The sequence below is a fragment of the Solanum lycopersicum genome, chromosome 1, assembly GCF_036512215.1.
Source record: "Solanum lycopersicum chromosome 1, SLM_r2.1".
In the NCBI taxonomy this organism is placed as follows: Eukaryota; Viridiplantae; Streptophyta; class Magnoliopsida; order Solanales; family Solanaceae; genus Solanum; species Solanum lycopersicum.
In genome coordinates this window covers 17,469,992-17,494,569 of record NC_090800.1, presented here as the reverse complement: position 1 = coordinate 17,494,569, position 24,578 = coordinate 17,469,992, and the positions used below count along the sequence as shown (strand labels likewise).

The 24,578-nt window shown below is 36.3% G+C and overlaps 2 protein-coding genes across 2 annotated transcripts; one reads left to right on the top strand and one right to left on the bottom strand.

The window, feature by feature from the left end:
• Positions 1 to 10,999: 10,999 nt before the first annotated feature.
• Positions 11,000 to 11,823, bottom strand: LOC104646074 (uncharacterized). The gene is made up of 3 exons (XM_010319071.2): positions 11,540 to 11,823; positions 11,229 to 11,401; positions 11,000 to 11,184 (listed from the first exon to the last, which is right to left on the bottom strand). Exons 1-3 carry the CDS (start codon positions 11,821 to 11,823, stop codon positions 11,000 to 11,002), a joined length of 642 nt encoding a protein of 213 aa, XP_010317373.2.
• A 7,026-nt stretch (positions 11,824 to 18,849) lies between these two features.
• LOC138341471 (uncharacterized) lies at positions 18,850 to 21,549 on the top strand. Its single transcript, XM_069293087.1, has 2 exons — positions 18,850 to 19,385; positions 21,195 to 21,549. The coding sequence occupies exons 1-2, from the start codon at positions 18,850 to 18,852 to the stop codon at positions 21,547 to 21,549; spliced, it is 891 nt and encodes a 296-aa protein (XP_069149188.1).
• The last annotated feature ends 3,029 nt before the right edge of the window (positions 21,550 to 24,578 follow it).

The window sequence follows — 24,578 nt, the reverse complement described above, 5'->3', positions numbered from 1 at the left end:
GTCTTATTTAAATGTTTTAACTTCGTTTCAAGGCTCAATTATAGAGTTAAATAAAGAGTAAAAGTTGAAGTCTTTCCTCCAGAGAAGTATAAGGGAACTAATTATTTCCTAGAGAGTTGAAGCTCATCCTCTAAAGAAATATAAGGGAACTAAGTATTTCCCGAAGAGTCATTTCAAAACACATGTTTCAAGATAAATAAAGAGTGAAGAGTATAGAGTTAAGTTGAAGTTCTTTTCTTCAAAAGTATAGGGGGACTAAGTATCCCTCAAGAGATCTTGCAATATTTTCACATTTAAACAAGGAAGCTAAGTATTCCAAAGAGCCTTCGGGCTAGTTTTCAGAAAAGAGTCATATATTTATAAAATTAACCAAGCAAGGAAACTATGATTTCCAAGAGAAATTTTTTTGATATTTAAGTTTTGAGCACTAATCTCAACAACAAAATTAGTATGTTTTAAAAACATAAGATCCAGTATATTTTTGGGAGTTGTATTGAACATCAGTGTGGGGATATGAGTTTTAGATTAAATCAAGTCTCCACAAAAATCATGTATCCACCATGGGTAGAAAAGGGTCATATATTTTTGATGAATCCTTTTCACAGTTTACTAGTGGATCCATTAGGCAGTTCAGGTCCTATACATTGTTAGGTTTAGGATGATCCTTGGCAGCATGAGGTGACACATTGTATCATCATTATAACTATTAAGTTATGGTTGTCGGTTAGAGAAACTCCCACAGTAGTAGTTGCATGATTTCTCAAGAGGTTCTACTTAATGTGAATGGGGGTTTGGGACTTCATTCATGCATTGCACGAGTAGACTTTTAGAGGAAGAATGATATATTTTCTTTATTATTATGATTATGGGTTTGCATTAGATTATTTTGTATTTTTACGTAAATTTTATAAAATGTTATCCTTGAATGTACATAATTGAAAACCATGTTTTAAACAACTTTTATTTATATTGCACATATGTTTAAACTGCTATATATTGAAATGAGAAGTCATAATGAGTTAGTTATTCATGAGATGAGCAGAGTCAATGTAAGTGTTCTTTCCTACTCCTTTTCAAGCCTATGTCGTTTTAGTATTCCAACTCGCATACTCGTACATTCAACGTATTGATGCCAGTTGGCCTGCATCGTGTTATGATGCAGACACAGGTAACTAGGATTGACATTCTAGTGCACCGTTGATCCAGGGAGAAGCTCAGATTTAGTTGGTGAAACTCCCTTCATTCTGGAGAACGTATTTACCTTTCACTTATTTTCTTTCACTTTTCAGTTGTTAGGATGATTGGGGGTTTTGTCCCAACATCCATATTTAATTTTGAGGCTTCATAGATAGAGTTAGTTCTTTAGTATTTTCATATCTCTTGCAAACGATAAGACTTGAGTTGCCATTTTGGGATAAGTATTATTTTAAATTTATTTCTTGAGTTAAGTCTTCAGCTGAGTTAAGTAAGTCAAGTCAAGGGTTCTCATGGCCAGCAATGTCTCCGAGTGCCGGATATGTCTAGGGTATAGGCTCGGAGCGTGAAAGATTAGGCTATCATTAGTTCAAAGTTGGGGAATATGATATTCCGAAGACAACTTTTATAATAAGGTATGGACATTATGATTTTTTGGTTATGTCCTTTAGTTGACGAATGAACCTACATCATTCATGGATCTCATGAACATAGTCTTTAAATCTTATTTAGATTTGTTTGTGATCGTTCTCATTGATTACATACTGGTTTGTTGAAGAAATGAAGAAGATCATGGTAGTCACCTCAAGATTATCCTGCAAACTTTGAAGGATAAGGAGCTATATGTCAAGTTCTCCAAGTGTGAGTTTTTTCTTAAGTCTATGGCATTCTTGGACCACATAGTTTCTGGTGATGGGGTTAAAGTTGATACTCAGAAGATAGAGGCAGCTCACAGTTGGCCTAGACCCACGTTTCCAACACATATAAGGAGTTTCTTGGGTTTAGCTAGTTATTATTGGAGATTTTTTTAAGGTTCTTCATCTAAATCGTCGCATCTGACCAATCTAACTCAGAAGACAATTAAGCTTCAATTGTCTTAATGTTGTGAGAAATGCTTTCAAGAGTTTAAAAAGATATTGACTACCGCTCCAGTTTTGAGCTTACTAGAGGGTAGTCAAGGTTTTATGGTGTGTTGTGATGAATCAAGAGTTGGTTTTGTTTGTGTGTTAATGAAGAATGGCAAGGTTATAACTTATGCCTCAAGACCTTCAATGAGAAGAATTATCTAACCCATGACTTATAATTGACTGTGGTAGTGTTTGCTTTTAAGGTTTGGTGCCACTACTTGTATGGTGTTCATGTTGACTTATTCAATCACCAAAAGATCCTCCACTATGTGTTCACTCAAAAAGAACTCAATCTCAGAGAGAGAAGGTGGTTGGAATTACTCAAGGATTATTACATGAGTATTCTTTACCACCCAGGTAAGGCTAATGTGGTAGTATAACCCATGTTTAAGAAGAAAAGAGGGAGTTAGCTAAGGATTTGCACAGACTTGCACGCCTGGGAGTCAGACTTATGGATTCTACAGAAGGAGGCATAGTGGTGACCAATGGGGATGAGTCCTCATTAGATTTAGAGGTTTAAGAGAAGTAAGACCAAGATCCCATTTTGCTTGATTTGAAGGCAAGTATCCATAAGAAAAGAGTATTGGCTTTTGAACAAGGGGGATATGGTGTGATGAAATACCAAGGTAGATTATGTGTACCTAAGGCGGATGGACTCCAAGAGAGGATCTTGGAGAAGGATCGTAGTTCTAGATAATTCATTCATCTGGGTTCCACCAAGATGTACCACAATTTGAGAGAGGTGTATTGGTGGGAAGGTATGAAGAAAGATATTGTTGAGTTTCTTGCCAAGTGCTCAAATTGTCAACAAGTGAAAGTAAAGCACCAAAGGCTAGAGGGTTGGCTTAGACTATAGAACTTTCAGAATAGAAGTGGGAGATGATAAACATGGACTTCATCACATGCTTGCCAGGATCTCGCAGTCAGCATAACTCTGTTTGCGTGATTGTCGATAGAATGACAAAGTCAGACCATTTCTTGCCGGTAAAGACTACATATTCAGCAGATGATTATCCTAAGTTGTACATTCAAGAGGTGGTAAGACTCCATGGAGTTTTTGTCTCCATTATTTCAGATAGAGGTGCATAATTTACTTCACAGTTCTAGAAATTTTTCTAGAAAGGGTTCAAAGGTGAATTTGAGTACTTCTTTTCATCCTCAGACAGATGGACAAGCAAAGCTTACCATCCAGACCATAGAAGATATGTTGAGATCTTGTGTGATCGACTTCAAGGGGTGTTGGGAAATCACAAACCTCTCATTGATTTCACTTACAACAACAGCTACCATTTGAGCATCCAAATGGCTCCTTATGAAGCTCTTTATGGAGAAGATGTTGGGTAGTTTGAAGTTGGTGAAGCATGGTAGATAGTACCAGATCTAGTCGAAAAATCTATGGATAAGTGAAAGTGATTCAATATAGATTGAAGATGGCACAAAGTTACCAAAAGTTCTACATATATTTTAGAAGAAGGCTATTAGAGTATAAGATGGATGATTGGGCATATCTGAAAGTTTCATCCATGAAGGTGTTATAAGGTTCAGTAAGAAGAGAAAACTAAGTCCCCGATGTATTATACCTCATAGAATCTCCAAGAGAGTGGGCGATGTGGATTATGAGTTGGAGAGACCTCAAGAGTTAGCAGCGGTTCATGCGATATTCCATATTTCTTATAAGAAGTGGTTAGATGATCCTTCATTGGTAGTACTGATAGAGAATGTTGGGTTAAGGATAATCCTATCCTATGAAAAAGTTTTGATTCATATATAGGATCGTCAAGTTCGCAAATTGAGGACAAAGGAAGTTGCTTAAGTCAAGGTCCTTTGGAGGAACCAATTCATTGAAGAAGCGACTTGGGATGTTGAGGAGGATATGAAGAAGATATATTCATATATCTTTGAATCTGGAGAGAATGTGGAATAAGGTATGAAATTCTCTTCGTAGCACTTTATAAGGCTATGTACAAGCATTTTATTACTTGCTTTTGTTTGTTGAGTGCTGAAATGATGTTACTACCCTCAGCTTAGTGAAAGAGTCTCATTTGATGAAGAACGTTCCAAGGGGGAGATAATGTAACATCTCGCAACTTGGACAAACTAAAAATAAGCAGATAAGAAACCAAAATAATCAATTTTTTTAGAATAAGTAGGGAAATCTGGAAAATTTCCAATTTTCAAAAGTGAGTTATGGTCATTTTCAAATGGCCATAACTTCCATATCAGGAGGAGTTTTGATGAGTCTGTATATTGTTGGAAATCCCTCGGGAGGATCTTTCCAATGTCACCGAGTTTGCGAAAATCCAATGTGGTTTGAGGGAGATATGTCTTTTTGAAGTTGGGTTGTTAAGTGGAGGAAAATCAAATCCGGTATTTCCTAATTCGTTTTTAGGTTTTACTAGGGGTAAAACCAAGTCGCAAATCAATTTTAGAAAAACTAAGAACGCTTAGGGCTTGGGAGAAAAGAGAAAAGAAGATAAAGATCAAGAATTGTCCAAGAACGCCAAGATCGTTGTGTGAAATTCGTCAGGGTGATCCCTAACGAGGTATGTGAGATCATTCAATGTTGGGTCCTTTCACCCACACCCAATTTGTTTCAAGTAAGCAAGTTAGAGTATATGAAATTATAAATATGGGAGTTCTTTATGAACATTCGTTAAATTCTTGTTCGTTTAATTGTAGTGTATAACAAGTAGATTTGATTTATGTTTTCAGACTACTTTTGGGTCTAATCTGTAGGGTAATGGAGTTTTGAAAAATCCTAAGTGTTTTGGTGTGCGGTTCATGGAAGTTTGGGAGGTTTAGAACTTAAAATCACAGAAGAAAAACTGGAAAGCCCGTGTGATAGGACCTGGGGCACTTCTCCTACCAGAGTGCTTGTGATAGACTCTATCCATCAGGCCCTAGCACGGCGCGCCAGCCAGAGTGCCTAAGGACAATATCTTTCCATCAAGCTCTGACGCTCCGGGCCTTTCAGAACGCCAATACTTCTTCAGACCCCGTTCTTTCCCTATGTTTTGGTACTAGTTCCTAAGTGATGTACCTGTCATTCTTAGTTGATTCCAACATTCTAAAGTACATCTAAACATCATGAAGTCATCCATAAATGTGAGATCATGATACTTGAATCGTAATCCAATTCAAGGAAAGTTAAGATCATAGTCAAGGAAGTTAGGAGTCAAGTTTAAAAGTAAGAAGCAAGTCAAAGTACGTTCTTAAAGTTTTCAAAGAGTCTTAATCAATAATTTACCTTTGGTTTAAGTCTCAAGTTACCATTCAATAAAAGAGTAAAGAGTTGAGTTAAATTCTAAAAATATATAAGGGGAATAAGTATTCCCTAATAGCTAAGTTACAAGTTAAGAAAAGAGCAAGAGTTGAGTTCATTTCTCAAAAGCTATACGGGAAGTAAGTATTTCCTGAAGGTTTATAAATGTCGCACATTTAATTTGAAAGGAAACTAAGAGTTCCAAAAGAGTTTTGAACTAAAAGGGGAACACTGATTCCAAAAAGGGGAATTTTAAAGCTAAAGGGTTTAGTAAATTTTCTCAACCTAAAGGAAGAAAGTTTTATTAAAAGTATGAGCTAAAGTATGTTTTGGTAGTAGTATTGAGCACCTATATCGGGATGAGACTTCATAATTAACTCAAGTCTCCATGTAAACCATGAACCATCATGGGAATTGACGGTTCATACTTTTTAGATGATCACGTAAGTTTATCTAGTGGATCCACTATGCTAAGTAAGGTCCTATAACGATGGAAAGGTATAGGATGGTCCTTTGTGCAACATGAGGTAAAACGTTGTATCATCACTTAGGCTCAAAGTGATGAATGTTGGTTAGAGAATCTCCTACAAAAGTTATATTACTTTCATATATAAGTAAAGTTGAATTTGTTATTGCATTTGTTTAACGAACTAAGTTGTTTTACTATTTTACAAGATTTATATATATTGCATGTGTTTAAAATTGTTTTATATACATACTTTGAGTTAAGCATATTCTTTAATTGAGCTAGACAAGGTCAGTTCATCTTAATCCCCTCAAGCTTAACTCGTCGTTTATCTTTTCAAATCATTTACTCGTACATTCAATGTATTGATGTCAGTTGCTCTGCATCATATTATGATGCAGGTAACCAGGATAAGCATGCAGTGAACCGTTAATTTAGTTGAGCACTCCGCAGTACCTTGGTGAGCCTCCTTGCAGTCTTGAGGACATCTCTTTTTTTCTAGCTTAGTTTATTAGGGTGTTGTAGGGTCTGTCCCAACATTTATTTCAGTTATTAGAGGCTTAATAGACACATAGAGTGTTAGTCATTAAGTTTTAGAGTCTCTTGTGTTTTATAACTTCATATATTAAGTTTTTTAGAATTAAGTGTCATTTTGGCCACATTATTATATTAAGTGTTCCTTGTGAACATGCTTTATTTCTTGATTGAGTTGATTTGATTCTTCCGTTGAGTTATGTAAGAAAGGCTAAGGCTTCTCTTGGGGGACAACGATGGCTGTCGAGTGCAGTCCACATCCAGGGTGTAGGCTCTGGGCCTGACAAAAATTATCTCCCTCAAATTCACTTAGAATTCTAGATTCACTTTTTCTATGTTATTTATCTAGTATTTCAAGAAGAAAATAATACAACTCAAAAATGGACGTGATAACACTCGTCTTATCCCAACAATACAAGTCAGTCTAAAATTCAGCCTTCACGATAAAATGAAAAAATTTATAATCAACTTAAAAATAAAACTCCAAAAACATTGTATATGTACAAGCCTCTTATGTATTATAACAAAATTGAAGGAAAATACAAGTCTTAAATGACATTGTTTCTAGAACATAACAAGATTATAAATTAAGGAGAAAGAAGGTTCACTAAAATAAGAAGCAAGTGCCTCATAAACCTCTAAAAGATTTCTCGGACAAGGAGAAGAGAAAATATCACCAACGGGCTAGCAAACTGCAAAAAAATGTAATTGCAATGGGTGAGCACCAAACCACATAATACTCATGAAGTAAATCTCCAAACATAAGCGAAGGTAATAGAATTCGAGTAATCCTTACACCCCAACCAAACCTCCACAACTACAATCTGTTTCAGACAAGCCCAACCTAATATTTCACAACTTATATTGCAAGATACTCAACAACAACACCTTAAAAATTACATATTCTCAACAACAAGCTTAATATTCATCAATCACAAATATAACATGCATAAAATCTGACCAACCTAACAATTCACAGTTTACAGAACACACAACTCAACACCAACACTTAAAAGAATTATATATCCTAAATATTTAAGTCATTATTCATCAACCATAACTTTCATAAAAAGACACTCAAAAGATCAACTTCATCAATGATAAAGTTGTGCAAAACAATGAAATATAGTGCCAAGTATAATAAGTCTCTATTAAATTGAATTGATTTAAATAATAATACAATTATGATACAACATCAAAAATGAATCAATAAGCCTTTCAAAACCATTCTCAACACATTACACAAACAATTAATTACAATGCTTTGTACTACCCCTTTTTCATCATTAGAATTATTCAACATGGACAAGTCAACCCATCACCAATTCTCATTACTCCCCAACGCATACCACAAGGAAATATATAATTCTATGCACTAAACAAGGGCTTAGAAATCCACTTGCCGCAAATAACCGAATAATCACTACGGTACTTGAGTTTTCTCTTTTCTTTGAGATCTCAAAACAATGCAATCTATTCATGTACATATTCACCATAACATTTCAAAATTAACAAGACCTACATTACTATGTATTTATCCTTGACCTTAAAATTCAATGAAACTTATGATCAAGTTCTTATATCTTAATGCTAATTAACATTTCAACTATCATATTTTCCATATTTCAGGTCAAGTATCAAGTTTGAATTCCTCCAATATTATAATCTAATGGTATTGACATAATACCATGTCGGAGTAATAGGCTCCAAAACTTTAAGGAGAAAGATAGGATCGAAGGTTAAAAAAATTGTATGCTTAAGACTTTTCGATTTTTCAGTATATGAAATCAGTGAAAGTACAACTATATACAAACTTAAAATAACAAACTAGTAAGTCACCGAATGACCATTACTTCCATTAACTAAAAAACTAATTACTAACCAAAACCCAACTAGCCCTAAAATATAGGACTAACAATAACAATTGACCTGGTCATACTTCGAATTAGTCTTAAATATTACCCGTTGACTCAAAGTTACATACACCAAGCAAACCCTCAAATATAAAAACTTGTCCGCTGCCAAAGACTTCGTAATTACATGAGCTAATTGCTTATGAGTGTTGTAATGCTTCAATACAATATCCTCCTTTGCAATCAAATTACGAATGAAATGGAAGTGAACATCAATGTTCTTATTTATACTATGAAAATGTGGATTCTTTGTCATGGATATTGATGTTTTTTGTTGCAATATATTTTTGTTGCACTTTCTAGCTTATGTTGAAATTATGCTAACATGCTTCTTAGCCACATAGCTTGGCAAGTGGCTGAAATAGTTGCAATGTACTCAGCTTCAAATGTGGATAAGGTTTGTGTAGCTTACTTCTTTGAGCTCCAATTTATTACTCCTGACCCAAGAGTAAATATATGTGCTGAAATTCTTCGTCTATCATACAATGAACCAGCATAGTTGTTGCTCCCAGTTGCACATGCAAGTGTATGTGGTCGCACAAGTAATATAATAGCTCTTAAAAGTACCAGATTATCAATCCCAAAGGACTTGTAAATTAACTATTTTAACTAAATTATATTGTTGTAATTATTTACTTAAGAGAGCCAAAAAAAAAAGAAGAATGCAAGAACAAAATAATAAATTTACTTATAATAATTGGAAAATCTTAGGGCTGCAACATATATTGAATTTCATGTATCATATTTTTGGCTTAGAAGTGATTTTAGTTATCAAGTTATTGGTTTATAGAGTTAATTGTATGTGTCGGGATACACACCTCTCGTCATCTACTCCAATAAGATACCTAACTACATCGTTGAGTGGGGATAAGTAAACTAATTTGGGAGCATTTACATTTCATCCAATTTCATAACCAAGCAAGTTATTCCTCCGAACTTCACTCCTAAACATAAATCACCTCAATCTAATGAGATGATCGAACTCTCTATATTACTGGTCTATCTAACCTCTCCTTTCTCGATTCTCAGAGTAGACAATAGATTTAGATCATGGTGATCGAGCACGAAATACAAAAACAAGAATATAGAAGTAACTTATAATTACAACAAAGAATTAATTCAAAATATCATTAATAATCAACATTCAGTTCGTAGCTAAATCCCTAGAACAAGGGTTTTAGCTACTTATCTCTATAAGAAGAAAAGAACCCCAAAAGGTATTAGCAACTTCTCTTCCAAAGTACCTCCTCTAGATTACCCCAAATAATTATTTTTATGGACTATTTGTAGATGTGGAAAACCCTAAATAAAATTACTGAGTCCAAAATAAATTGGGAAATCAAAACCCAAACAGAATTGAATTCCGCTTGAACTGTGCCACCTCAGTGTCGCTTCAATTGTGCCACATGGATCAAGTTTAATTTCAAGGCACTTTGTAAATTTATATATTATTTTATTCAATTTCATCCATTAAGTTTCGTGCTTGATTTCATTCTTCAATCTTTCATGTTTAATTCATTTTAGATCCAAACTTCTTCAACTTTACACCATTTTACTCCTAAAAATAAAATACACTATTTAGCACAATCTATAAAATTAATGCTCAAAAAGAAAAAATATAAATAATAAATGTGAGAAAAATAATGATTAAAAAAGTATGTATGTTTAGCCTCACATCAATAGTCACTATCATGAACCCACATAATCTGAAATTAGACACTTGTGAATACCAAATCCCGCAGTCCATACTTCCAGCAACATAAGCATAAATCTTTTTGCTTCTCTAAAATGAACCTTTGAAGGTTGTTGCATAAACCTGGATATAACACCAACAAAGAATGCAATATCACGATGAGTATGGGTTAGGTAAATTAAACGTCCAACCATGCTTCTGAAACTTATAGCATCATCCATCTCTGCTCTATTCGTAAGCTACAGTTTGTAACCAACATTTATAGGTGTGTGGCAGAAGGCTTGCAATTAAGCAAAGTATACTTAATGGAAAGGTCCTTGTCATATTTCCTTTGTGAAAGAAATATTTAATCTTCAGCTTGACGGACTTCAAGGCCAAGAAAATAATGTAATGACCCCATATCTGACATCTCAAAGTCATTCATCATTTGAGACTTAAAATTGATCCACCAGAGAAATAGAAGAGCTAGAATAAATGATATAATCAACATAAAGGCAAACAATGATGAAAGCATTGGCGTTTTTCTTTACATACAATGTGGGTTCATTATCAATCCTCAATATCCCTTTCTCTTAAAACACTCATCGATTTTGCTACATCACGCTCGAGTGGCTACCTTCAAACCATACAATGCCTTTTTTTAGTTTGTAGACCTTTGTTTCATCACCCTTACTTATAAAACCTTTTGGTTGTGCTATGTAGACCTCTTCTTTTAGGTCTCCATTTAGAAAGCCTACTTGAGATCAAATTGATAAACTAGCTATCGTGATTATGTAACCAATGCTAGAACAAGTCTAACGATTTCAAATTGTGCAACTGGAGAAATTGTGTCTTAAAAATCATACCATATTGTTGTGCATATCCTTTTGTCAAAAGACGAGCTTTATGCTTCTATTGGGTCCCATTCACTACAAGCTTTGTATTGAACACCCATTTCAAACCAATTGCATTTTTGTCTTCTAGTAATTCCGCCATCTCCCATGTGCCATTCTTTTCGATAGATTTCATCTCTTCTAACATCGCTCTACACTACTCTTCCTTTTTATCCGCTTCTTCATAATGTGTAGGATCTGACGTTTCAAAAGAGATTTGACAAGTTGTATACATGTCATTGGCGTACTCGGGGTTCAGCTTTTTAAGCCTTGTTGATATTCTTAATGGAATTGTCTCATCTAAAGACTCTTCAAGAGTAGTAGATGAAGTGTTTCTGCTCCCTAAAGTTGATAAAAAAATAAATCTAGAGAAGTGGTACTAGAACCGGTTGTTGTAGCTGTAGTAGTTGGCTGCGGAATTGCATCAAAAGTGGTTCCAATAGACATAGGAATTTGTACATGCATCTTATCGTTGCTTCCACTCGAATTCCAGCTTGGAGTTTGACCAACTACTAAATCCCTTCTAATTAAAATCTTTCTACTAAGAGGGTTATACAGTCTATATTCAGATTGTGTTCAGTAACTAATAAAAACACAATTTTCAGATTTTTCATCCAACTTATGACGAAATTAGGAATTTACAAAAGCCTAAGTAGTACAACAAAAAATTCTTAAATAAATTACAATGGTTTTTTACCCTTCCAAGATAAATGGAGTTTGAGAAATAACAAACTGCATTGGGGAAAAATTCAATAAATGGCCTGATGTTGTTACAGTTTGAGCCCAAATCTGATTCGGAACTCCCTTCTCTTGTAGCATGGTTCTTTCCATCTCCACCATAGTGCGATTGTTTTTCTCAGCAACAACATTTTGCTCCGGAGTATAAGGTTTTGTCAGCAACCTATGAATGCCATTTTCCTTAGAAAAAAAGATTAACCTCCTTGGACAAGAATTCGCGCCTCCATCTGGGCGAAAAGTCATTATGCACAGACCGCTTCGCTTCTCAATTTGGGCTTTGATGAACTTGAATTTTTGAAATGTTTCTGATTTTGTTTCTAAGAAATAGACCAAACTCATGCGAATACAATCATTTGTAAATAAGAGAAAATAACGACTACCACAAAAATATCTAGTATGCATAGGTCCACATAAATCAACGTGTATTAATTCAAGACACTTTGAAGTCCTCAAAACTTTTCCAAAAGGAAAAGACTTCCAAATTTGTTTTCCAGAAACGCACCCTTCACACAATTCACTATATTAAATTTTTGGTAGTCCAAGAACCATACCTTTTTGAACTATCAATTTGAGGTTCTTTATATTGAGGTGACCATACCTCAAATAACACAACTTCGACTCATCATTTGCACTTGCAACAAGCGTAAAACATTTCATGTTGGAAACATCCCGCAGAAACATCTTGTTTGACATCATAATGATGCGAACCTTTTTGCCTGAATTCTTGTTTGTAGTTACACAAGCATCGTCACCAAACGAAATAGAATGCCCATTGAACAATGTTGTCCAACACTACACAAATTGTATCCTAAATCAGGTACAAACTGAATTATGTTAAACATATTTACTATGTCGTGGCTGGTGTCAATACCCACAATGCATTTTTCTTCACCTTGTATCTCTTTGAAGTTTACAAGCTGCACCTTTTTCTTTTGCTTCTCATTTATCTCCTAGAACAAAGATTTGGTGCTTGTCATATTATTTGAACAGCAACTATCTAAAAAGCAAACATCACTTCGATTATGCTATGTATTAATGCAAGCCATAAAGAGATAATTCTCTTCCAAATTTTCTATTGCTGCAAAGTTTATTTACTAATCCTTATACCAGCAATTAGCCTTTATATGTCTGTAGTGCTAACAATGATCACATTGAATGTCATTCTTTGTGTTACATTGCTTATTGGACTCCCTATGCCCATCATTCCTTCCTCTGTCTTTTTTATATCCACGACCTCGACCAAACAGAATCTTCCTCTTCCTCGACCTATGCTTGCTGGACCATTGTTCTCACCATATTTGGTTATTGCTTCCTTCACTAGGAATTTTTTATCTTAATTATTTACATAATATTGATTGAGTCTCATCATGGGCTTTAGGAGATCCCATCAATTCGACAAAGGAAAAAAATGATAGATCCTAGAGTCTTTTATAGAAGCAACTACATGATTTGATTATGGAATCGAGCTTCGTAGTATCTTTTAACAATCGTTTGATCAATAATTTTTTCGCCACGTGATCAAATTTTGCTGAGAATTGCAACTATTCTAGACAAGAAATCAACAATCGATTCTCCACCTTTCGTAATCAAGGTTTCAAATTTTGGCCGAAGTGATAACAATCTCACCACAATGACCTTTCAATCACCTTGAAAGTCCTACTGTAGAATTGACCAACCTTACTTTGACGTGGTTACTGCTGCGATCCAACAAAAGTGGCTATCATGAACTTACTTCTCGATAAAGTTAGTGCTTTAGCATCTTGTTTCTTACTGTCACAGAGTCTGTTTTTTTTATCGGGATTGCAAATCCTCGTTCTACCAAGTCCCAGAGATATTGATATTTTATTATTTTCATAAGAATACTCCAGAATTTTTGGCTTTCTCCCTAGAAGATCAGAATGAGTGGTTGTGTTACACTCAATACATTGCCATTAATTTACATGACTCTAATACCAAAGGTGTTGGCTTAAATAGAAAGGAAAACTTTAGGAAGAAACAGAGGTTCAAAGGTTAAGAGAATTGTATGTTGAAGTCTTTTTTGTTCTTTAGTATATGAAATCACAGTAAATTACAACTTTATATAGACTTAAAAGAATAAACTATTAACTCACTAAATGACTACTACTTCCATTAACTAAATAACTAATTCGTAACAAAAACACAATTAGAAAGTAATGCACCATGATCAGCGTATTTGCTATCAACTAGTCCTAGAATATACCACACTATTAACAAATTTAATTAACCTGGTCATACTTTGAATGAATATTCAATATACAATACATCTAATATTTAATTACGTATACCAATATATCAAACCAGAACATCACAAAAATAGCGAAGTAAATTACGAACAAAACTAACGAGAGCACTTACTGTTTTAAAATTTTTATTGACGCACCATACATTTCTATTAATTCATTTATTATCATTGACTAATCATGACCTTAACCATTACATAATGATTGGTCATTAACACCGTTGTTCTCCATTTTCAAAAAGGAGCTATAGATTAACTATTTCCATTCTTCTAAATCAAAACCCACTAAATTGTTTCCTAGTTTCTATGACAAGGACCTATTAAAATATAAGTTAATTAATTATACAGGTGCAGTAATCAATTCTATTATAGTGTAATCTCAACGTGTGGCTAGTTGAATAAAAGATTTATCCCTTCAATACATATAAATTGACTAAGTATTCATGGCATCAAAGTGAAATTCTAGAGTAGCATTAATTTGAACTTGCAATGATGAAGACATTTGGCAGTAGTGATAGTAATTGGACGCAGCGAATAGAGAACCTTAGCAAAGCAACACAATAATTTTGTAGAAAATAAGACCTTTAGTATATATGGTCCAAAAGGTATATGGTATCAAACAAGTTTAAGACTTAGATCATTATTATCAAATAAATTAATTATCTAACCATTACCCATCAATTAATTAAGTATAATTATCGAATAGTTCAAAATTTTGAACCAACTTTATCGACAAATCATAAATAACTCAGGAAAACTATCGGGAGTGGTAAAATGGTAATTTTATAAATGTTTTCAAAAATTACCTTGCGGGTTATGACAAAAATGTACCTACAGTCCATCATGAATTTCATTTTTTTCAAAAGATTAAGCGCTCAGACACAAACATATCTAAAGTAGTACAATCGAGACATATATAAGTTTTGGAAGTTATTTGCAGAAACACACATGAAACCAACAAAATGAGATCTCTTGTCTTCTTACTATTTGAATAAAAGAAAATATTCTTTTAAGATTTGTTATGTCTAAGAAAAAAAAGGATACATTATAAAACTGCATAAAACTATTTTCTCATAAACGAATAAAAAAGATAAAATTTATGATCGCAATTTAAAAAATCGACCTCGAAGTTCAAATTATACCATATAGATTATTATTAAGAATGAAAATGTTGAGGTGATTTCAAAGAAAGATTGTTTTCGTCTATTCAACCTCATAATTATGTTTCTACTACCACACCAAAATCAAGCTAAAAAATGTGTACCATGTGACTATGTATATAATTGTCTTATTAGGACGTATCTATGTACTCGATCATGTTTGAAACTAATGCATGATTATTATTAATTTGAAAAAAAAAATGGTATCATCCCATCCATTTTAAAGAAGGAATTTATATTTAGTGAGAAGTTTACAAAATTAACCTTTGATGTACTGTGGTTTCATGGTACTTCCGATGTTTTTTTCTTAAGTTTAGTGTGTGTCTAGGGCCTTTTTGTAGTAATTTTAATGTATTTTTATTTGTATTTTGCAGAAAAGTTGTCCAAAATGGAAATGCAGAAATTAGTGCAGAAGTGACCCACGAAGCTATCGATGGCCCGTCGTTCCATCGACAGACCATAGGTGGCGATCGTGACTGGAGGTTCAAGCATCTGAAAGCAACTCAAAAAATTCTAACTAAGGTGGGGATACGGAAAGATCAACGGTCCGCCGACTAATTGACACGCCATCCTGGCAAATCGTTGATGAGATTAGAGAATATCCCAGTAATCGGTGTTGCAGGAAAAGATAAGTATGGAATGACGATATGCATCAACGGGCCGTGTTGTTAGTCCGTCGATTGGATCAGAGAAGATGCAACGTGCACTCTTTGAAAAATATGCTAAGTATGGACTAACGGTTACAGTCAATGGTCTTTCGTTTGATCAACGAACCGTCAGTGGAATCGTCGATTGAAACCGCATTTTTTTTTTACAAACTTTCCTTGATTGTTTTCCTTTTATTTGAGGACACTATCTTTATAAAATATGGTGTAAAACCTTGTTTTTTTTAGAGTTGGATCTTTTATTATTTTTCATACTTTTGTTCTTGGAGATTTGACTTTGCAACTTGGGAAATTAATTCAAGTTTCCAGAATCGATTTTCAAGTGAATTTTGTTGTTTCAAGTATAATTTCTAGATTATCTTTAAACTTGTCAAAGTAAAATCATGATTTATTAATCAACAAATATGAATTGTGTTCTTATAAGCATGGGTAACTAAATTCACAACTGGGTTCTGAGAACCATGGGTAATTAACAAAATAAGTCTTGATAATTAACAATTCTCAATTAGGTTATTGCATAGAACGGTAATTCTTTCGTCTAGAAGTCTTTTTAATGAGTGAACACGTTAGAACTTGCCTAATTGATACTTTCCGCACTAAGGGGGTAGTTAATAGGAAAAGATTTATCAACATAGAGTTAGTGGATACTATTTAATAGGCTAGTTTCGATTGGTGTGAGGTAATAACTAAGTCAAACATCGAATATGATGCTTAATATGAAGTAAAAAGGTAAGGGCTACTAACTTAGATACACGTAGCCGGACCAAGGTATGGGGTGAAATTCTCTAAAGGTCGGACCAAGGATTTAGAGATTCATAACTTATCACTTTGCATGCAAAACCTTAGGAAAGAAATGTTATCAGCTAGGATTATGGTGTTATGAACCTATGGGGAACACTTACACCCTAGTTTATCTCATAACTTGATAAACACCAACAATTTACTCTTGCCACATGTTAGATTTCACAACATTACAACAATTTTGTTTCACTAAAACCCCCCATTTTATTACTAGTTTTCATAAAGGACTTGACTCAATAGAGGTAATCGTACATTAAAGTTAAGTCTAAATTATTTTCCTCGTGGGATAGACCCAACCTAATAATGTCGGGGAAAGTGGCTTTTACATTAACTTTAATATCAATTACTGAATTTTAGTCAACAATTTCCTAATATTACTTTTTCTCTTTGTGTTTTGTGTCTATCAAGTCTAGCTCTAGTATATTTCAAGTACACAGAATCGAGGAGAACTAATAATTCCTTTGATCCAGAACTGAATCTTGCACTCCGCAGAATGAGTGACCCACAGAATCCTTCTAATCTTGGTGATGGGATCAACCGTCAACTTCCTTCGCCAGTTGATGCTCACAACCAAGTGATTGTGGAAAACCCTGGTGATGGTGCTTTGAGGAGGCAACCTCCCGCCCCACTCCCTCAAGAGTATTATAGGGGCAATGTTAACATCACAAATTCTGATAGGCCTCTTCTCCTACCTCCTTTACCATAAGGTCATACAATTGTGGTTACTAGTAGCTTGATGTAGATGCTCACTGCTAGAGTTTTGTTTATGGGGCTACCATCTGAGGATCCTCATGCTCACATCTCCAAACTATGGTCAGTGTGTAAGAGTTATGTAGGGAGTCCAGACTTGGACATGGATGTCATCGGATTAAGGGTGTTCCCTCTCTCACTGACAGGAGACGCCCCAATTTGGTTTACTGAGTTTCCCCATAATTCGACCTATACTTGGGAGTAGTTGAGGGATGTATTCCTAGCACGATATTACCTTGTGTCCAAAAATCTTAACTAGAAATATGGGTTCACCTCATTTGTTGGAAGTGTCTCAAACTACCGCATTGATGATGAGTCATTAAAAGAGTACTTCTATTGGGAACAAGATCATAATAATAATGTTGTATTTTCCACTATTAAGGGTGGTTCTTATGGTGAGTGCACATATGCAACGATTGCGGAGAAGTCAGGGAAAATCTCTCGCAATAATAAGTCTTGAAGCACTAGGAAGTCGGACACTAGGAGAAACACCTTTGTAGTGCATGCTACACACAACCCGGCCTTAGATGAGATTCGTGAAGAGATGGCTCAAATTAGAACAGAGTTAGGGTTGGTATTGAAACATATCACTGAAAGTGCGGAGAAAGTAAATACGGTGAATTATTTGACCAATCAGGAGAATTGGATCCAAGGTCAAGGAAATCAAGGTTATAACTATGGGAATTACAACCGAGTGGGTCATTATGTTTGAGAAAGAAACTACAACCGCGACAACAACTTCAATTGGGGCAACTATGGTAACAAAAACGACTCGGGTGGGCCCAATGTTCTACCTCAAAATCGGGATGTTTCTCCTAAGGATAGAGGTAGTACGACATGAGTTGATGATATGTTGCAAAAGATGAGGAGGAGGTTCGATACTAGTGATGAACACGCCAAAGAGTTGAGAGGTTATTCGGATAATATTGGGCAAAAGACGGATGCACATGCAATCTCAATCAAGAATCTTTAGTTTGAAATGGCCCAATTGTCTTCTACTATGAACCCACATTAACCGGGTACTCTTCCTAGCAATACTATCAAAAATCCAAAAAATGATGGACATTTCATGGCAGTCATCACTCGAGGGGGTAAGCAAACCAGTGATCCACCGATTCTGTCTGGTGTGGAAGATGAGGTGAGAAAAGATAATGAGGTAGTAGAAGATAATGGTGAGTTGATGGATAAAGTTGTGGAAAAAGTGAAAATACCCAAAAGAAGATCCCCGTCCTAGACAACCACCACATTTACGCAAAGATTGGTAACTAATACTGAGGATGGTAAATACTAGCATTTTATTTCTATGTTGAAATAGCTTTCTATCAATTTCCTTTTGATAGAAGATCTTAAACAAATGCCCGGTTATGCCAAGTTTATGAAAGATATGGTTACTAAGAAGTGATCGGTAAGTGTTGAGGATGACGACTGAATGCAACATTGTAGTGCTATTGCTACAAGGTCTCCTGTGCAAAAGAAAGAAGATCCGGGTGCTTTCACTATTCCATGTACCATAAAGTTTTTACACTTTGCTAAAGCACTATGTAATCTTAGTGCAAGAACAAATCTCATGCCTCTCTCGATTTAAAAGAAATTGGGTTTGGGTGACCCAAAGCCCGCTGCAAAGCAGTTACTGATGGCCGATCGAACAGTAAAGAGGCCTATTGAGATACTCCACAATGTGTTGGTGAAGGTGGAGTCGTTTATATTCCCAGATGACTTTGTGATTCTTGATTATGAGGTGGATTTTGAGGTGCCTAATATTCTTGGGAGGTCGTTCCTTGCTACCGGTCGCGCTTTGGTTGACATGGAAAAAGGGCTGATGAATTTTATGTTAAACAATGAAGAAGCAACTTTTAACATTTGTAGGTCCATAAAGGAGTGTGTTGATGTACAAATGGTATATAATATATCCTATAGGGTTAACAGTACGTCTGAGGTACAAATCGAAGAGCGCCTTGGTGTTGAGGCACTAGCGGTGGGGATCATGAATTTTGAGAGTGATGGTATTGAGGAGTATGGGTCATTGGTTGCGGCACTTGATCGAGGTGACGTTCGGTTTAAACCAAAGAAATTTGAGTTAGATATGAAGCATCGCGAGTCTCCACTCGCAAAACCATCTATTGTGGAGGCCCCAAAATTAAAGCTTAAGGCTCTACCACCTCATCTGAGGTATGTATTCTTGGGAAGAGATGACATTTTCCCGGTAATCATTAAATTGGATTTGAATGTTGAACGAGTAGAGTATTTGGTAGAAGTGTTAAAAAGGTTCAAACGAGCCATTGGTTGGACTATTGCGGACATTATTAAGATCCCACCCGATATATTTTCACACTAAATCCAACTCATACCTGATTACAAGCTAAGTATTAAGCACCAAATACATTTGAGTCCACCTATGCAAGAGGTAGTTAACAAGGATATTATTAAGTGGTTGGATGGCCGAGTCATATATCCTATCGCAGATAGTAGTTGGGTATGCCCTCTTCAGTGTGTGCCCAAAAAGGGGGGATTGACTGTGGTCCCTAATTAGAAGAATGAGCTTGTCCCAATGAGGCCGGTGACTAGATGGAGAGTTTGTATGATTACCGAAATTTGAATGCATGGACTGAAAAGGACCCTTTTCCTATGCCCTTCATGGATAAGATATTAGATAGTATTGTAGGAAAAGGTTTTTATTGTTTTCTTGATGGTTATGGGTTATAATCAAATCTCCATTGCTCTGGAGGATCAAGAGAAAACCACCTTTACTTGCCCTTATGGGACATTCGCATTCAAGAGGATTCCCATTGGGTTGTGTCGTGCACCTTCTACTTTTCAAAGATATATGATGTCAATATTCTCCCATATGGTGGAGGACACTATTGAGGTGTTTATGGATGATTTTTCAGTTGTTGGTGACTCTTTTTATCATTGTTTGAGTCACTTTGCCAAGGTTTTCAAAAGATATAAAGATTGCAATCTTGTTCTAAATTGAGAAAAATGTCACTTCATGGTGAAAGAGGGTATTTTATTGGCCATCGCATCTCAGAGAAGGGGATAGAAGTTGATCAAGCCAAAGTTTAGGTTATAGAGAGACTTCCTCCACCCATCTCTGTTAAAGATGTGAGAGGTTTTCTTGGGCATGCGAACTTCTACCGGAGGTTCATTAAGGATTTCTCAAAAATTGTACATCCTATGTGCAAGTTACTTGAGAAGAAATGTAAATTTATTTTGATGAATCCTGTCTAAAGACGTTTACGGAGTTAAAGGCAAAGTTGGTGTCTGCCCCCATAATTATTTTCCCGGATTGGAGAAAGACTTTTGATGTGATGTGTGATGCTAGAGGGGTTGCTGTTGGTAAAGTCTTGGACAAAGAAGGGATAAAATTCTTCACATTATGCTAGTAAGACCCTAAATAAAGCACAAAAAAACTACACTTTGATTGAGCATGAGCTTCTTGCGGTGGTATTTTCTTTCGAAAAATTTTGCTCATATTTGCTTGGCACGAGAGTCATAGTGCATACTGAACACTCCACTTTAAGATATTTGATGGTAAATAAGGATGTGAAACCAAGGTTGATTAGATGGGTACTACTATTGTAAGAGTTTGATTTTGAGGTGAAAGATAGAAAAGGGACCAAAAATCAAGTTGTCGATCACTTTTCCAGATTAGAGGATGAAACTATGCGAGAGTTGGGTGAAAAGGCTGAAATTTATGATGCCTTCCCTGATGAACATGTATTGTCCGCTTGTCATGACTTGATCCATGGTTCACCAATTTTGCGAATTATCTGGCTAGTGATATAGTTCCATCGGAATTATCCTTTCATCAGAGGAAAAAGTTCATGCACGATGTGAAAAAGTTCTTTTGGGATGAGCCTTATTTATACCGGAGTTGTGATGATGGTCATATATGCCGTTGTTTGCCGGAAGTTGAGATGCTAAGTGTTTTGGAGGCATGTTTTTCCTCACCTGTGATGGGCATCATAGTTGTATCAGGACTTCCAATAAGATCTTGCAATGTGGGTACAATTGGCTAACCATCCACCAAGATGCTCATGAGTTCGCCGAGGCATGTGACAGGTGCCATAGAGATGGTGGTATTTCAAGAAGGCAAGATCTCCCTTTAAATCCCATTCTAGTGATGGAGTTATTTGGTGTACGGGGCATTTATTTTATTGGCCCGTTTGTGAGTTCTCATGGGATGAAATATATTCTTGTGGCGATGGATTATGTGTCAAAATTGATGGAAGCCATAGTGCTTGATAACTATGATGGGAAGAGTGTCACCGTGTTCTTGAAAAAGAACATCTTCTCTAGATTTGGCACACCTAGAGCCATTAGTGATAGGTGATTCCACTTTTGCAACAAGTTATTCGAAGGGTTATTGGAGAAATATGGGGTTCACCACAATGTAGTCACTCTGTACCATCCCCAAACTAGTAGGCAAGTTATGGTGTCCAACAGATAAATCGAGCAAATCCTGGCAAAAATGGTAAATGCTAGTAAAAGGAATGGTCTAGGAGGCTTGATGATGCTCTTTGAGATTACCGGACAGCATACAAAACTCCCATAGGTATATCTCTATACAAACTTGTATATGGGAAGGCTTTTCATTTGCCGGTTGAGTTAGAGCACGAGGCCATGTGGGCAATGAATATAATGAAGATTGATTGGAATGAAGCAGTAGAGCAGAGACTTAATGGGTTGGATTAAGTTGATGAGTTTCTCCTAAAAGCATACGAAAGTTCAGCCCTCTACAAAGAGAAGATGAAGAAGTACAATGACCAAAAGATTGAGAAGCGCAAATTTGTAGTTGGGGATTTAGTACTTCTGTTTAACTCTAGGTTGTTCTTGTTTTTGGGCAAACTGAAGTCCAAATGGACTGGTCCATTCTTGATCACTAAAGTGTTACCAATGGAGCGGTGGATTTGGAAAACAAGGAGGGTGCAAGGTTCACGGTAAATGGGCAGAGAATTAAGATCTACCTCGGGCATTCATAGAGTGCCCATGAAGTGGTTGAGGCATATTACCTTGATGAAGTCTAAGTAATCAAGAGTCTTGCGTCGTGACGCGACGTTAAATCAAGCGATTTTTCGGAGACAACCCAATGTGTATCCTCTAGCCAACAATAGGTTTTTCTTTTCTTTGTAGGAATAGTTGCATTATTTTATTTCGTTTTGGTTTACTTAATGTCATGTGTAATTTTATTTATAGTTTTTTGTCTGTTGGATAGAGAGTATTTTAGGGTCCGCGTCTAAAAAGTGTCCACAAAACACAAAAAAAAATGGCTTAATGGGTGCTAAATGTGCAGGGACCAAACCACAAGAATTCTGCAGAAATTGGTCTGGTGCACAGATCTACGAATCAATCGACAGGTCGTCATTACATCAACAGACCGTTGATGTTTCGTAGGTCCAAGTATGTTTTTAAATTTTCATCCAAGTTAGGGCACAACTGAGGATCCATCGACGAACCGTCAGTTCACTTATGGAGTGTCGACAAGGTACCGTCAGTTCACAAAAAACAGTGACCCGACCCGACCTGACAAGCTATATAAGATTATAACTCCTCATTTACCCTTCCACACCTTTTCAAATTCACCCCAATCGTTTCCATACCTCATTCCCTTAACTCCCCATTAAACTCCCACAATCACCCACTCAATTTCATTCAGATTTCTAATTCTCCCAAACTCTCAGAAATCCCAAAACCCTAGTTCCCAAATTCTCTGCCATTTTCATTGCTTCTCCGGTATGTGTGTGACGGCGGACACGTAGGTTGGTCTTGCAATATCACCCACTCACTTCACTTCACTACAACTCTCATGTATTTCATGTTCCTTTGCTCAATGAATTCACGTTCATCTACTTGTGGAATTAAATTTGTTGTATGTGGGTCTTGACTTAGCGACATAATTGAATGTTTAACTTGTTAAAATTGTGTTCCATGTCCCTTATAATGATAGAAACTGAATGGGTTGTGGGTGGAATTTATGTACAATCTAGTTTCTTGTTGTTTTTCTGACTTAGGGCTTGTTAGTCTCTTAGAATTCATGGTTGAAATTGGCAAAATCAAAGCCCTAGGAATGACGAATTAGTATTTTGATTGATATTGCATGTTGGGTGTACTACATTGTGCTTAAAAGTGCTCAGTTGCGGGGTAAAACCAAGCCCCGAATTCTGTCTCTGACCAACAAAATGAGACCCCATCTATGGACCGTCGATTGATTGATGGACCATCAATGGGGCTCGCCGATGTTTCACCTTGAAAACTGCTAACTGTTGAACGACGTAAGTGGACTACGGTCCATAGATTAATTCGATGGGTCGTTCTGCACGTCCGTCATTTTTGTCTGAAACTTTGCTTAGTGAGATTTTCAAAAAATATTTTTAGTGTCAAACGACGGAGTGGACTATGGTTTGTCGACTGATCGATGGGTTGTTCTGCTCATCCGCCGTTTCTGTCTGAAACTTTTCTTTGTGAAATTTTCAAAAACTATTCTAAGTGTCAAACGACGGAAGTGGACTACGGTCCGTCAATTGATCAACGGGCCGTTCTGCACGTCCATCATTTTTGTCTGAAAGTTCTGAGAAAAGATGAATTCTAAAATTTCTTAAGTTTCCACCGACTGACACAATCGTTGGGCCGTCGATGGTGCCCGTTTTTTGAGTCTGCGGTTCTGCACTAACATATATCCTGTGTTTCCAGATTTTGTTTTGCTTCTATTGAGTGTGTAGGGTTATTACAATGAAACTAACAACTCCCTTTTCAGGTACTAATGGCCCCCAAATTGGACATTGTCTATTCTAAGGGATTGTCCAAGTCTGTGGCACCATTCCGGCGCCTTATTGGCTCGTCCAATGATGAGAGGGACCCAGGATACGTGCCCCCAGGCCCCCAAATCCAGACACCACCTGCTAGAGTCACACGGGTCATGCCCTAGAAGGTGGTGCCTGGCATAGTCACTGCCTCCCAGTCTGATGAGGAGCGCATACTTATCGGCACATCGTATGGGTCTGCCTCAGGTTCTGATTGAGCTTCTGGCTCTGAGGAAGACTCTGGTTCTGAGTCATCCCACTCTATACGGTCGAATGACGCCACTGCTTACAAATTAGAATCACTGGGATCCACTCTCCCAACCGTGCCTGCCCACAATGCCTCGTCTATTGAATCCCAGAGTTTGGAGTATGCTCCACCATCTCAGTTTGAGTTTCCAGCATCGGTCGTGATCACCCCAACTGATGGTGCGTAGATGGCCAGTACTAGACTTACAGGGATGCCAAGTTATCGAAAAACAAGGGGGTGATGACTCGGACTTTGACAATTGAGTGGCGGGCTCTGACAGGGAGCGTACAGACAGTCCCTATGATACACGACTTA